Source organism: Carassius auratus, chromosome 2, assembly GCF_003368295.1.
Source record: "Carassius auratus strain Wakin chromosome 2, ASM336829v1, whole genome shotgun sequence".
In the NCBI taxonomy this organism is placed as follows: domain Eukaryota; kingdom Metazoa; phylum Chordata; class Actinopteri; order Cypriniformes; family Cyprinidae; genus Carassius; species Carassius auratus.
Genome location: NC_039244.1, coordinates 25,899,859 through 25,915,166, shown reverse-complemented (window position 1 = coordinate 25,915,166; position 15,308 = coordinate 25,899,859). Strand labels below are relative to the sequence as shown.

The 15,308-nt window shown below is 37.0% G+C and overlaps 1 protein-coding gene across 2 annotated transcripts; it reads left to right on the top strand.

Annotated features, from left to right (window-relative positions):
- The first annotated feature begins 2,431 nt into the window (after positions 1 to 2,431).
- Positions 2,432 to 14,955, top strand: ripk2 (receptor-interacting serine-threonine kinase 2). Of its 2 annotated transcripts, none has more exons than XM_026195728.1 (11): positions 2,432 to 3,138; positions 4,560 to 4,713; positions 4,859 to 5,014; positions 5,986 to 6,143; positions 6,946 to 6,995; positions 9,234 to 9,395; positions 10,221 to 10,306; positions 10,443 to 10,535; positions 10,647 to 10,740; positions 11,362 to 11,586; positions 11,710 to 14,955. In XM_026195728.1, the coding sequence occupies exons 1-11, from the start codon at positions 2,948 to 2,950 to the stop codon at positions 12,090 to 12,092; spliced, it is 1,752 nt and encodes a 583-aa protein (XP_026051513.1). In that variant the 5' UTR covers positions 2,432 to 2,947; the 3' UTR covers positions 12,093 to 14,955. The 2 variants fall into 2 exon arrangements, with proteins under 2 accessions (XP_026051513.1, XP_026051519.1); XM_026195734.1 differs by lacking the exon at positions 2,432 to 3,138 and adding an exon at positions 3,432 to 3,640.
- Positions 14,956 to 15,308: the final 353 nt, after the last annotated feature.

Below are 15,308 nucleotides of genomic sequence, written 5' to 3'. Positions count from 1 at the left end.
TCCCAGTTACTTTTGTATGAAAAAAATAGTAATAATAGTAAAAATAATAAATATTATGTATAGTGAAAATAATGTATTAAATGAATGACATTCAGAATGTATTTGCTATTTGGTTTGTTTTCAGCTAAAGCATTGTTTTTGGTGACTTTAATAATTATTTATTAATTACTGCTATTGCTAAATGATACCAAGTATAATTAAACAATATCACAAGCAAATAATGTGTTGTTATGATTGCATCACAACTGTGCTGATATTCAGAACAAAATCAGAAATGTGAGTGTGATATTGCTTTTACAACAGTATAAAAATAAATAAATAAATAATACAAGTTCATATTGAGTAAGACATGGTATGAGACTCACTATTTACAGTTACTCTGTCTATTTTTGCTGCACCAAACAATGCAGAATGAATTAATGAGTAAAAGAAAGAATTGGTTGAATGAATGATTAAATGACTCAATCAGAAAGACAGTCCCTTGTCGCCATCTACTGGTGAAACCATGTAACTTGCAGAAATGTAAGTCACTTATACACTTACACTTATATACACTTATATTTAGTTACACCCTACAAAGATGGACACTGTCCGGATAAATAATAATAATAATAAAAAGCATTGAAAATCTGTGACATTTATGTCATTAAGTTTTATAGTTAATGACATAAATAGTGAAAATGAAAGTGACATGACATACAGTCTGACCCATACTCGGAATTCGTGCTCTGCTTTTAACCCATCCAAAGTGGCTTAAAACACACACACACACAAGATTTCTAATAATATACTTTATTGTTGGTGCCACTATCATAACCATTAACAGAATGAGGAATAATGTACCTCAGGGCACTTCCCTCCCATTGTGCCCAGAGCAAAACACTTCAGGTTACCAAGGCAGCCATCGCATCCTCTGCATGAGAGCTAACGTTGTTATCATTACTGAACCCAGAACCACTGACAATAAGAACTCGAGGAGGGAATTCATTTCTATTCCATGTCAGCTTTTCAATTATATTTTCAGCAGTTATGTTTTTTTTTTTATTATAATTTATTTATAGGCCTATGCATAAGTTCATTTGTATAGGGACAGTACAAAAAAAACGTTATCCCAGTCAAAACTGGAAAATATGTATTGCACATAGAGAGTATAGCAAAAGCTAATTGTCATCTTTTTTTCTAAAAAATAAAAGGCTTTTCTAAAATAATAATAATAATAATAATAATAATAATAATAATAATAATAATAAAGAATAAAACTATTAGAATAAAGCTACCACAATATGTCATTTATAGACATTGAAATACCTACCTAAATTATATATATAAGAAAAAAAAAGAAAAAAAATTACATTAAGTTACACTTTTACATACAAAAATTATTACATTTAAATATGCGTGCAGTTCTGGTTTATTTTAAACCACCGCTTTACCTTCAATGTAAAGGACTTAATTTCAAGTATTGCCTTAAACTCATTTGGCAACAGGTTCCAGAGTTTGGAACCCTCAATAGAAAAGGCTCTTTGCTCTTGTGTAGTTCTACAAAAATTAATCCCACCTGCCAAACTCCTAGTGATTCTACTTGTATCATCCTTATCAGTTTACATAGAACGAACTGTGCCTTATTGTGCAAACATTTAAAAATCTATTTTATATATGACAGATTTTTACATTTGTAAAATTTAGCGTATCATTTCTTTTTTCTTTTTTTTTCTTTTTTTTTTTACAAAATGTAATACAGTATGAGATGCGGGACAAAATCATTGCATGAATAAAAAGATGAGCTGCCTCATTTGAGATATATTTAATTTTAATAAGTCTAGTTGTGAGTCTAAAACGGTAAAATTAAGCTCATTTACATCCTCTATTTCTTTATTATTTACTCGAATTATTACTTTTCTTTTTGCTTTCTATTAGAAAAGCATATAAAGACAGTTTTCTTAGCATTCAGAGTAAGATGATTTTCCTAGAGCCATATAGATATCCTTTCCATTTGTTTATTTAAAACTGCAGCAACCTTGGCAGATGACTTAGCCGATGTGTAAATTACTGTGTCATCAGCATAAAGCTGACAACATGGTAGATCATTTATAAACGAACTAATGTATAGCCTTTGTTTGATTAGCCTGTTTTTGATTATGTGTAAAAGTAAATATAGGCTTTAAAATACGGGGAAAAGCCGATATTCACAATGTTCAGGTCTGGTGAATACACCCCAAAATTGTTATTAAAATAAATGTAGCACCCTTCGACACTCGGAAGCTTGTTTTGTTCCTTAACTTTACCTGTATTCAGAGAAATCCCGCCCCCTGCGACAGGATTGGCTGCAAGGGTCTAAAATATATCTGCGATTTGCCAATTAAATTGTCATTCATCTATCCGCAACAAATAATAATCAGTTCTAGGGCGGGACTAAAGGGTGGTATCACACACACACACACACACACACACTCACACTCGAAACCCATAACATTGAGGATTGTAGTCCGACCCACTGATTCACACACCTGCGCAATATTTGACTAGCGCACACCCACCACCACGAACACGTTCCGTCACCTTTTAATCTCAAACTGTGGTGGTTTTATTTCGTTTTGGCGGTTATTATCCGTTTGTTTTACGGCGCGATATAAAATGCGTCGTTCGGATTGGGGGCGTGTCTCCGAGCGCGAGCTGTAGGATGTATCTCTTCTCCATCTGTTATTCAGTGACACTTTTAACAAGGATATTATGACTCCATCATTTAGCAGTCAGACAGACTCACACAAACGCCTATTTCTGGAGTATATAGTACGTTACGCAGATTAGACCGCTTTTTACAACATGTAGACACATGCGCGATACTTAGTCTCTCTGTGAGGGTTCTCATCAGCAGTAACAGTGCGCTTTCAGTTCTCCTTTCTACTGAAGCTGAACGGGCCCGTCTCATCTCATATTATCCTCAAACATGGAGCACACCGGCTGCGTCAACATCTGCAGTCTCACCAGCACCTTACCGGTGATCCCGTACCGGAAACTAACGGACCTGCACTACCTCAGTAAAGGCGGCTTCGGGACCGTGTTCAGGGCGCAGCACAGTGACTGGCGCACCACGGTGGCGATCAAGTGCTTGAAACTGGATTCACCGGTTGGTGAGAGGTGAGTTCAGTCAGTTTACCTGTGCTGTCTGCTTTGCGTCTTTATTAGCATAATAAATGTACGGTTCCTTAACCATTTTCCAAGGTTGTCGGGCTTTTTAATGTGCTTTGATTGTTTCAGTCTGGTAGTCTTCCCATAGACGCTGGTTGTTGCAGGTTTTTAGGAAGGGATACAGTGCAAATAAGGTCACTGATTTAAACTATAGTGCGACACTCACGTACACACATGAAGTATGCGGTCAGACGACATGCTTTGGGTATCTTACTGCAGTTGGGAACTGTATGTTAGAGATGTTTAAATGCATTTTTAGTCATGTTACCGCTATAAAGCGAGAATATGATGGACTCGAATGCTCCGGTCTGGACTAGTCACCAGATGCTCTTTCTGGGCAGACACTGACTGCGAAAGAGTTGAAGGTCAGGTCAGATGTTTCTAAAATCATAGAAAACCTGGAAGTGTCATGGAATGGGATTTCCAGGCCTGGGAAAGTCATGCAAACCAGGTAAACATTAAAGACTTACATTTTAAAGTCAGGGAGATAGATGTTTAGTTAAAATGAAAGTAGTTCACTTCAAATGTTCCGCCATCATTTACTCGCCCTCATGTTGTTCTAAACTTGAATGAGTATTTTCTTCTGCTAAACACAAAAGGAGAAATTCAGATTTCATCTATGCATTTTCATCTGTATGAGTTGATATTGGATAATTAATGGGAAATTTAGTGGAAATGAGCATCTACGCTGTCATCACACACACACACACACACACACGAATCTGTTGTCATTTCTCACACTTGTGTCATTCCAAACCCATATGACTTTTCTTCATCTTTGAACAAAGTAAGATAGTTTTATGGAATTGACTTGCAAGAAAATTAATAACAAAAAATAGTTTCATGTGTTTTGAAGATGAATGAAAGTCTTTTTGAACCACATCAGGGTGAGAAATGAGGACCGACTTTTCATTTTTTGATGAACATTTATATAATGTATATGTATATGTATTTAATAACATGCAGGTGTTATAAACTCACTTGTAGCATGTACAATTATTGATTTTAGTAATGTGAAATCCAGTAATGTGAAAATAATTACCAGCTTATCAGTATTGTCCAGAATTTTGATATAGTTTATTTTAATATTGAATATAATTCCAATACTCTTTCTATATAATTCATATAATGTTTATACTATTTTTGTGCTGTTTTAATGAGTGGCCTTCAAAAAGGACACAGAAGCAACATAAAAGTGTTGTCATTTATAAACTATGTCAAGATTTCCCATGTAAGAATGGATAATAGAAAAAGAGTTGTGGTAATCCATTCACTCAATAATTGATATTTCATCCTGTGGTCTGGTGACAGAAAAAAGAAACTGTAGTCCTTGTCTGATCTTTTTACCTTTTTTTTTTTTTTTTTTACAGGGAAAGGAATTGCTTATTGAAGGAAGCCGAGGTGCTTCACAAAGCTCGATTTAACCAGATCATCCAGATCTTTGGGGTTTGTAATGAGCCCGAGTTCTTCTGCATTGTGACTGAGTACATGACCAATGGATCACTGGATGAGCTTCTACATGAGGTATAACTGTACAAACAGCGTCTCTTTTACATTACATACTTCCTGTTTAGTCTAGTAGTATTAGCGTAATGGGCAGTTTCACTTTCTGCTTTATGGCACACAGGTTCTTGAGTGTTGACTTCTGTATTTTCTTATTGTGTTACAGAAAGATATGTACCCAGTGGTGGCCTGGCCGTTGAGACTGCGTATTCTTTATGAGATCGCTTTAGGAGTAAACTTCCTCCACAATATGTCACCACCCCTTCTACACCATGATCTTAAAACTCAGAACATCCTGATGGATGGGGAATACCATGTTAAGGTTTGCGCAGATTTGCTTGAAGATGTCTCCATGCCCCGTTTTAGTAGACTTTCACATGTGTGTTTGGATGCATTAGTAGATATATTTCCTGGAACTTACAAAATGTAAGCAGTCATTGAGTTATCTGAACATCAGGGTGATCAACTATTAATGTTTTTGTTGTCATTTGAGCTGTGTCCATGTTTGTCTGAACGTTATCAATGTCGGTATCTTGTAAGTCTGCTCTTTCCTGTTTCTTTCCCAAGTTTGAATATTTTACTCCTATAAAAAGCCTCTTTTGTTCCCTTTTAAATGAATTCTCTTGCTATGCCTTAACATGTCTTAATTCGTGTGGATTTAAAAAATACCATAATCATTCATTATTTATTCTCTGAGAAGTCTGCAAACCTTTACTACTTTAAAGGGATAATTGAAATTTAAACCTGTATTGCTTTATTCAGTGGAACACAAAAGGAGATATTTAGAATAATGTACTGGTGGCTCTTTTACTTTCAATTACAATAGGCACCGGAGCTCTGAAGCTTTAAAATGGACACAAAAGCACCATAAAAGTATCATGAAAGTGCTTCATATGATTTGTGTGCTGTAATTCAAGTCTTCTGAAACCATATAATAGCTTTGCATGAGGAACAGACTGTAGTTTTTAGTTGTTATTCACTAAAAATGTCTTCAAATGAAGCCTTCAAACCCAAGTCTTCTTTCATTGTAATTGGAAAATGGATAAAAAATGCTAGCAAGTGATTATTATTTTCTTTTGCTTTTAAAAATAATTTTGTAGCAAAAAAAAAAAAAAAAAGGCAGATAATGGTAAGAACTACGGTAACAAATGTAGTTCAGTGGCACCCTTTTTATTTTGTATCTTGACAGATAAACCCATTTTGGCCGAAAGTAATTTTTTGATTTTTTTTATGTTGCAACTTTACATTTGGCCTTTCTGATCTAAAGTCTTGTATGTGTGTGTTAATGAATAGATAGCTGATTTTGGCTTATCTAAATGGCGCCAGCTCTCTATCACTAAAGGCTCCGGCTCCAAACCTGCCGAAATGGGAGGCACAGTCATTTATATGCCACCTGAGGAGTACGAACCTTCCAAGAACCGCAGAGCTGATGTCAAATATGACATGTACAGGTCAGTTTCTGTAGATTTGATAAAGCTTCCAGTTTTGACCGGATGAGTGGACTTCCTTCTGAAATTCATATTATTTCTACTACAGGCTTTTAAAGTACTGCTCTTTCAGTTCCTGTATTTTTCGGGGGGCATCCCCTTGAGACGTTCAGCTGTCCTTATTTCACCATGGCCGCAGTCTGTTGCTGACTCAGCAAAATTCCACCCTTAATTTATCTTCAGAGTTCATATGGCGAGCTTGGAAATGTCTGGGAATTTTAAAAGTGATTTCCAGGCCTGGAAAAGTCAGGAAACATTTTTCTAGTTATTCTTATCTCTAAAATATTTGATCTGGCTAGGAATCTATAAAAGCCTTATCCAAGTTACAAGTGAATGGAAAAGCCAATGAAATTCATTGATTAACAGATGTGCAAACCCTTTGATTGGGAGGGAGGAATATAGCAGTACAGGTTGTTGGGAATTATGGGTGGATTTATATAATACTTCACCAATTTTTCAGAACAAAGAGAGAGGCTGGGAAACAGAAAAACATAACCGAAAAACATTAACCAGTTTCTGGGTTTAATCATAGCTCACCAAAACCGCTCATGAAAGAGGGCTTTATTTTGTTCTTTCACTGCTGTGGTCCAAAAAGAGAAGTGATTTAGAAAGTAAATGTCAACTTGCCAAAATATCTGAGGTTTTGTGATCTTAGTCAGAGGGCATGTTAAAATTATTTGACTGATAGGAAAGTGAGTTTTGTCTCCAAAGGGGGATTGCCAGATTTGGACGTAGAGACTCATCTGTTCTGTGCTTCCTCTTTCAGTTACGCCATCATCATGTGGGAAGTGCTTTCAAGACGGATACCATTTGAAGGTAGGGTCCATTGGCTGATCATGAATTATAGAAAGTGTACCAATGGGTTCCATGACAGTCACCTAGTTCATATGTCTTCTGTTACATTCTGACTGCTCTTGAAAGTGGCCCAAATGTATGTGAACATCGGAAATGATGAACAAAGCGTTTTTTTTTTTTTTTTTTAAACATAACCAAACTTCAAAAATAAGGACAATTTTGACCTCATATCTTCTCATTTCTTATAACAACATACAGAATAAGCCAATATCTTAAACAAAAGAGGACAACCCATCTCTAGTCACACAGATGAATCAGTAGCTTCAGTGTTAATCAGGGCACATATTCATGAAAATTATTAGTTGCAAAATTCCTAAAAAACATGGGTGTTTCCCGTTAGAATTAAAGCGAGCATCCTAGTTAAGATACAATTTATTCACAAATCAATCTTAACCCTCTTAAGTGTCAAAAATTGTTAGGAGATCTGCTCCATAATCATATCATCCTACCGTTAGCCTGTGAGATCGCCAATACATGATACTACAATATAATTACAATAATTACAATGCTTACATTTCCTCAGTTACGCAAACAGCTGCTACAGAAAATGAGCAAAGAAAATAATCGCTGACTTCAGTCTAGCGCGAGTTTATGAACTTTAAAAATCACTCCTGTTATATTTGGTGAAGAAATCTACACCGTGTTGGATGAATCTTATATTATAATTAGAATCTCTTATTAAACGAAGTCTCATCTGAACGTCTCTGATTGGCCATTGCATTCATAAAGTCAACAGAATCGCGTGTGATTGGTTATAATGCGCAACACTTCAAACACGCGGAAAAATAAATATGATGGAACAAGTAAGCCCTAATATTAATTACAGAGTATTACTAGCCTAATAATAATGATCATCATCTTGTTATTGTCAAAGCCTGTCACAACCAATCACAGTCTTCAAAAGAATGCATCATACCTAGCAACAGGGTCAAACCCCGCCTCCTCGCTAAGATGAAAGTTTTTGTCTTTTCCTTGTTCAAAGCTGTTCTCAGATAAGTTCCTAGTTTGAAATCTGTAAGCTATATTAGAAGCTCTCTGAGAGGATTCTGTGAAGCTTTAAGAATACCAGCCAATATCCTGGACCAGGATCAGTGACTCTAGAGATTATGCCATACTTAGACAATTCACTAAAATGTTCTCGAAACAGTTGCTTTAATAATGAATGTGTAAATCAGACTGCTTTAAATCTGTCAGTCTAGCACTTGTCAGTACTGATATAGGCCTATAAACTAAACTCCTCTTATTCACCATTAAAATAATGCATGTCTGTGATTGGTTGCAGTATGAAATGCCAGTAAGATACCAAAACCAAATTTTCATGAAGTTATAAAGACCTTTTTTTTTGTCATGGATGGAATACTGTACTGAAATACTCTTTTAAAGTTTTCCCTGCTTATTCTATTCAGTACAAAACATAAAGATCAAACACCAGGCTTTGTTAAAGTTAACGAAAACCTTTTAAAAAATCCAGTTACTTCAAATAAAACGTTGACTGGAAAAAAAAAAAAAATCAATCAGATTTTATTTCAGCTAGTTGCCAATGCAAGGTGGTCACACTTTAGTTTGGGGGCCAGTTCTCACTATTAACTAACTATTAACCAAGACTGTTGCCTTAATAAACTCCTAATTGACTGCTTATTAATAGTAGGGTAGTTGTTACGTTTAGGTATGGGGTGAATAAAGGGATCTAGAATGTGATCATGCAGAATAAGGCATTAATATGTGGTTTATAAGTACTAATTAACAGGCGAAATGCTAGAATGCTGTGCAACTAGCTAAAAGTGAGAACCTGTCCCTAAACTAAAGTGTGTTAACAGCAAAGTTTTAACTTTTCATTTAGTTTAACTTGATATACCAAAATAAAACAAATAAATTAAAATGATATATACATAATTTGCAAAAAAAAAACAAAAAAAACTAAATTTTACAATTAAAATGAAAACTAAAATATAAAAATAAAAGCTAATTCAAAGTAACCAAAGTAGCACAGCAACCAGTGAAGTTAGATTCATTATGCAGCCTTACTCAACACTAAGCAAATTTAGCTGTGTCATGTCTTTGATGCAAAAAAAAAAAAACTCCTGACACAGATTTCCTCTCATGGTCACTTCCTCCAGTTTCATAAACTGCAGCCATTTGTGTATCCAGGCAACATTCCTCCTTTCTCTGTCACTGTCCTCTTGTTGTTTCTGTGAGCAGAGGCCACCAATCCCATGCAGATCATGTTCAGTGTTCTCCGAGGATCTCGACCCGACACAGGCCTGGACAGTCTGCCAGCAGAAATTCCCAGTCGAGAGACCCTCATTAAACTCATGACCAGCGGCTGGACCGCGGCCCCAAATGAACGGCCCTCCTTTCTCAGTGAGTGTCAGCCTGATCCCCACCCTTGACCTTTCCCCTGCTTTTCACAATTCTTCTGAATGTGTTTACTTCATGCTGTCACATTCCAATATGATGACCTTTTCTTGTGGATCGTTAAATATTGTAATTGTTTAACCACAATTCTATCATTCGCTCTTACTGGCAATTCTGGTGTTACTGACAAGTAAAAATGTTGAGTCATTATAAGTTAAGTTTTCTCATGATGATTTCTGTTTTGCAAACCCTGCAACAGATCAGGGGAATGAGGAAATGAGTGTGAATAGACAGAGAGAGCAGTGGGCTCATCTTCATCCAGAATTGTCGTCTCTGTCTTTTGAGAGACTGTTACCTTATTCACGGTGCACTTTCAGATTTAAAAACTTTGCAAGATGTTTTCATTCATTTAGAGGTGTATTATACACTGGATGAAAGGTAATATTCAAAAATCCATAATAGGGGTTCTTTAATGTACCAGATATGCTTAAGAAAATCACTGATTACTGATGTATTTTAGATTGTAAATAAAACCCGAGCATACCTTGAACCACAGACCTTATTTCAGGCATTTAACCAAAAACCCATTCAGAAAACTTTCAGGGAAATTCAACTGGAAGTCTTTTACAGTAGTGTTTCTACAGTAGTAGTTTTTACAGTACTGTTTTGAGATATGAGCAACTGAACAAACCCTGTTTATTCTGATGACAGATTGAGCAAGAGGGCATGATGTATGTGTAAACATGACTGGTGACCATACATACATTTTGAATATATATATTTTATTCAATTATTTTGAAGCGTAATAGCTGCTTCGTCTGTACTGTACAGATTGTCTTATTGACCTGGAGCCCATGCTGAGAAGATTTGATGAGATTAATTTCTTGGAAGCAGTGTTGGAAGTGAAACGAACAAAGGTAACTATGCATGGATGAACTATTGGTTTAATTCCCATTTTTGTCTAGATTTAGTTAGTGGAATTAGTTTAATTGTTACTGTAAAGCAAAAAAATAAATAAAAAGTATTGTAATTTTTGTGCCGGCTTTCCCTCAGTATATGAGGCCATCAAGTTGCTGCTCATCATCTCAAACAAATGGGAAACTAATCCAAGAAAAGATTGTGAAGGAGCAAAACATCCCTTGGCCAGTAAGTTACTATGGTTTTTTAAATATAAGTCCTGGGCTATTGATGATTCAGTATTTAATCAGAGATGAGAATGGTCTGATGGGGGTCTTAATTTTCTTGTTCATGTTACAGGACAACAGTTCCACATCTGGATCAGGATCCTGCTCTTCCCACGAAGCAGAAATATCCCATCCGGGCTGCCTTACCATATCCAATCCCTCTCAAGGCAGGACTCATTTCTTCTAAAAGAAAGATCACCCAAAAATTTGTTCTGCCAACACTTACTCACCGTCCTATTGTTCACTACTTGACTTAATTTCTTCCACAAAAACAAATTAGCTGGAATTGCTGTATGAGAAAATTCATAGTATTATTTTAAGGTGTCCTTGTTACACGTTACATGTTATTATAACTTATTATTATAACAACAATTAAGGTTGCACATTATTTTACAGTACATGTACTAACATGTACTTATAGTGTACTTACAGTGTATTTATCTAAGAAAGTTCTGGTAACACAAGGTAACTACATGGGGTAGGGTTATGTTTAGGGGTAGGTTCAGGGTTAGTACCTAGTTATTACATAGTTATTGTAATTACTATAATAAGTACATAGTATGTACATGACAAACAGGACTGTAAAATAAAGTGCTACCACAATTAATTATTCATAATTACATGCAAGTAACCCTAACCATATAGTAAGTAAATGCAGTTCAAAAGACAAACTTAGACGAAATGTTAGGGTATTGTAATCACATGCACCTAATCTATTCTTCTTATTTCCATCTGGTCTTTGGATTCTTTTAACTGGTTGGTTTATTGGTTCTGTTCTACATCATCAGGTGTGTCAGCTGCTCAGGCTGGTCCGCAGGCATCATTAATATCCCTTCCGCTTGATCCTCCAAAACCTCTTGTGGACCACTGCTCTCAGAACAACCTCAGCCCTGAATACCAGACGGCGCAGCATGTGTCCGACCTCAACATCCCGTTCAACCCGCATGCATCACAGAGTGAAAGTGACCTGCCTCTTCCCATACAACCCCTCACGCTGCAGCCACATCCACAAGGTAACCTGTTAGTCATACCTTGAATAGGACCAAAGCATCTGTAAGGTCTTTTTAAAAGTTGCTGTCAACTTTTGGCATCCTTGATTCAGGCTCTCCTTAATGTGCTCTTGACTTTCCTTGCAGATTTTGTTACAGCATTGGACACTCAAGGTCCGGTAGCTCGCTGGATTGCTGCCCGAAGGGAGGATGTGGTGCGGCAGATGACGGAGGCGTGTCTCAACCAGAGTTTAGATGCTCTGTTGTCCCGTGAGCTGCTGATGCGCGAGGACTATGAACTGGTCGTGAACCAACCCACACGTACCGCCAAAGTGCGGAAGCTTCTAGACACTTGCGAGCGGCACAGCGAGGACTTCTGCCGCGTGGTGGTGCGGAAGCTCCAGGACAACAAACAGATGGGCCTTCAGCCCTACCCCGACCTCAGCACCACCAGCCCTCCGCCTCCACCTTATACCGCCCCCAGCACCCCCTTCCTCTCCAACTCCTTTAACAACACACGACTCTTCTGACCTTCTCCCAACTCCCAATCACTGCTCTTGAACCAGAGCTCTGTGAGTCCTTCTTTCAGTTAAGGATGGTCCCTGTTCACATGCTCTTACGTTTGTGCTGCTTGGCCGAAACGTTGTGTGCCTGGACAAGTGCTTTTGCCCCTGTGGTTAAGGTGTTGGTGCCTATGACACACAACTTTAATGGTTGCATCGTACAAGACAGATTTCGGTCAAATAGCCACTTGGCTTGTTTTGTCTTCTGAGTTAAATCCTTGATGACAGGGACGCCAATTTAAGCAGTACAGTGGTTTGACATCGCCACGTTTAAACCTTATTCCAGTCATCAAAAGAATCTGGTTGCTGCTACTCGGAAAAGCAGTGACACGCATAAGCAATCAATTCTATCTTGTCAATTTGCACTTTCCATGCCAGCGCAAAAGTTATAAAGACACACCTTCCTGTAATGCCACGAAACGTCCCGATTACTGCACAGTTGCATGTCTGGACTTGATGAAAGCTCATGTGAATCAGCAGTTTTGTTCTTCCTCTTTATAAACCAGTTTTTTTCCCACACTGCACTCAGAGTCTGTTGGTTGTTTCACTATAGGTCAGGGTTGGTGGACGTTTTGCAGTAGACCTTTGTCAGGGTAGATGCAGTTAGATGTAAGTTGAAAATTGCAGTGTATTCAATGGGTTCTACAACAAATACATCTTGAGAATTAGACATGACTTTGAAAATTATGACAACCCCAGCTTTTGAACAGATGGAATGTTGCATACTGTATATTGTGGCCCATTTGCTTTACTTAATGAGAAGTCCATTAAATAAAGTACAAAATAAAGTCCATTGGCACACCAGTGGTTTGGCCATTAAGGGAAACTTCACCTAAAATGAAAGTATTGTCTTCATCGTCGTCATCCTCATGTCATTCCAAACCTATAAGACTTTCTTTCTTTTGAAAAATGTTTTTGTCAGTGGGGTCCAGTGTCCAGTTTTGTTTGGACCCCATTTACTTTTATTGTGCGAAAACATTCTTCAGGAGAAATGCCAACAAGTTAGCTTTGGCATGTTTGGATTTTTGTGGTCTAGTGAAGAATTTGTAGAATTTTTTGTTTGTTTTTTGCCCAGCTGCAAATGGAACAAACCAAGCTCCCTGCCTCTCTGGGTTTTCCATTGAGCCAATCAGATGTGTCATTCTTTCCTTGTTTTTTTTTTTTTCTTTTGGTACAGTGACTACTGTAGCATCCTGTTAGTGAGCAATATTGGATGAAGCTGACTCAATCCAGGCTGAATCGGTTGGTACACTGGAGTCTACAATGATAGAACTCACACAAACTGGCTGAGACCAACATTACACACCAGCCTTTTCTTCTCGGTCATGTTTTTGATGTTCTCAAATGGCATGTCAATCAAATGCATTAACTCAATAAATAAGATAATCGGAGACCCTGTTAACTGAACCATATGTGGCCCAGAGTTGTTCACACTTCAGCTTAGATAAGTTTCTTTTCATAAATGTGTGCCATCTACCGTATGTAGCCTAGTTTGCACTGGTTACCACTGGCTCCAGATGTAGCAGCAGACAGAGCACAGTTTACAGCACTTTTAAAACATAAAATAGACTCTAGCTGAAGCAACTGTGTGAAATATTCAGATGTTTACATCACATCTGAATAGATTTGAAGAAATGCAATCGGCAAGATGCTTTTTTTTTAAGAAACAGAGTAGTGACTTTACTACTGTTTATCCAACCGTTGCCAGTTTAGAGCAGTTTTCTGCCAGGTCATTTCAAAACTAAACCAAAGGGAATGAGTTAGCACTGTCAATATTCTAATGATCCTCAAGCAGAAGGCAAATGGAATTTGTGCTGATGGTTTGGTCTTTTTTAGCTTGACCCATGAGCCAATCATATGCTTGTTGATAATATGAAGCGTTCGATGAGGGTTTTGCTGTTTTCCAGTGTTTTCAGGCATTGAATTCCTGTGCTGGTGGGGTTGCATGATTCTTTGCTGTAGACTTCCCCTCTGTTCAAACAGACATTGTTTTAGAGGCCTTATTGTTACAGAGGTGATGTATTTTCCTTAGAGTGATTACATTTGTCCCCTGGAATGTCCTGAAATAGTTTTTTTTTTCTTCGCTAAATTGCTCATGCTGTAGTTTTGGACTTGATTTCGATGCGTGTTGATTGAGCATCACACTGATAAAAACTGAACAGAATTCGATTCAAAGTCTCGCTAAGTTGGTGTTTGATGTTAATGAATCATTTTCAATGCAAGAATCAGATTTGTAGTTGTTATTTACACTTTTTATTACAGATTTTTTTGTTGACTTTCCTTGTTTTGGGACCAGTTATGATATAAAGAGTATGTATGGCCTGTTATTTTTTGTATTTATTTAAAGAGTTTCTTAGTGATAATTGCCATGCATCTTAAGTATGCGTCATGTAATGGGGTTGTTGTGTATTTTTCTATGAAGTTTTGCAAATGATGTTGTGTGCCAATCTGGTGATGCTTCGAGGCTGAATTCATCTTTAGATTATTCTGTGGCTGAATCTACTTTAGCGCTCATCTCAGCAATATATCAGAAATATACTGAATTGCTTAATGGGCTTATTAGGTCTGGATACAAAAAGTGTTGTGTTTTTATTCATGTCACATTTAAAAATCACCCAGGCTAGGGTTTTATTTTAAATGACTACTACTGATATCATTATTCAGTTTTTGCCTTGAAGCTCTTAGACTTGACATAAATGGCTTGTCATCAAAGATTAAATGACAATAATGTATAGCATATGTAGCAGTGTACAAGTGTACATCTGTGCTCTGGTACTATGTGAGGTGCTTCCACAAAGCGTGATGTGTGATTAAAATGTGTAGAATTTCCTGAAGGTGTGGGGTTTCTTCTGTTCGTGTTGCCTGAAAGTACATTCTGAACTGTGTTTTCACAATAGCTGGTACTAATCTGGTTTAAGCGTGACCTCTCTCAACAATAGTGTGCTTTTGAAATCTGTTATGACCTACAAAAACCATTTCCTCATTGATTTGCACGGGACTGTTACCTGCACATGCAAGATATCTGGGTGGTTGCCTTAAAAGAGCTCACCACATGGTTTCTGTGACATCTGTGGCCATATTTACAAAGACAATTAGGGGAAAAAATATACGTCAGAAATTTGTGAGAAGCGTTTTAGAGCAAAATTACTATCTCATGATTTTAGAACCTAAATATCTAAATAT

What these genes read in the sequence shown, in the direction of transcription:
- ripk2 (XM_026195728.1), top strand. Translation starts at nt 2,948, where the DNA reads ATGGAGCACACCGGCTGCGTCAACATCTGCAGTCTCACCAGCACCTTA. An exon ending in TGGATGAGCTTCTACATGAG is followed by an intron (nt 4,714 to 4,858) that starts GTATAACTGTAC and finishes ATTGTGTTACAG; the next exon opens with AAAGATATGTACCCAGTGGT. An exon ending in GTCAAATATGACATGTACAG is followed by an intron (nt 6,144 to 6,945) that starts GTCAGTTTCTGT and finishes TTCCTCTTTCAG; the next exon opens with TTACGCCATCATCATGTGGG.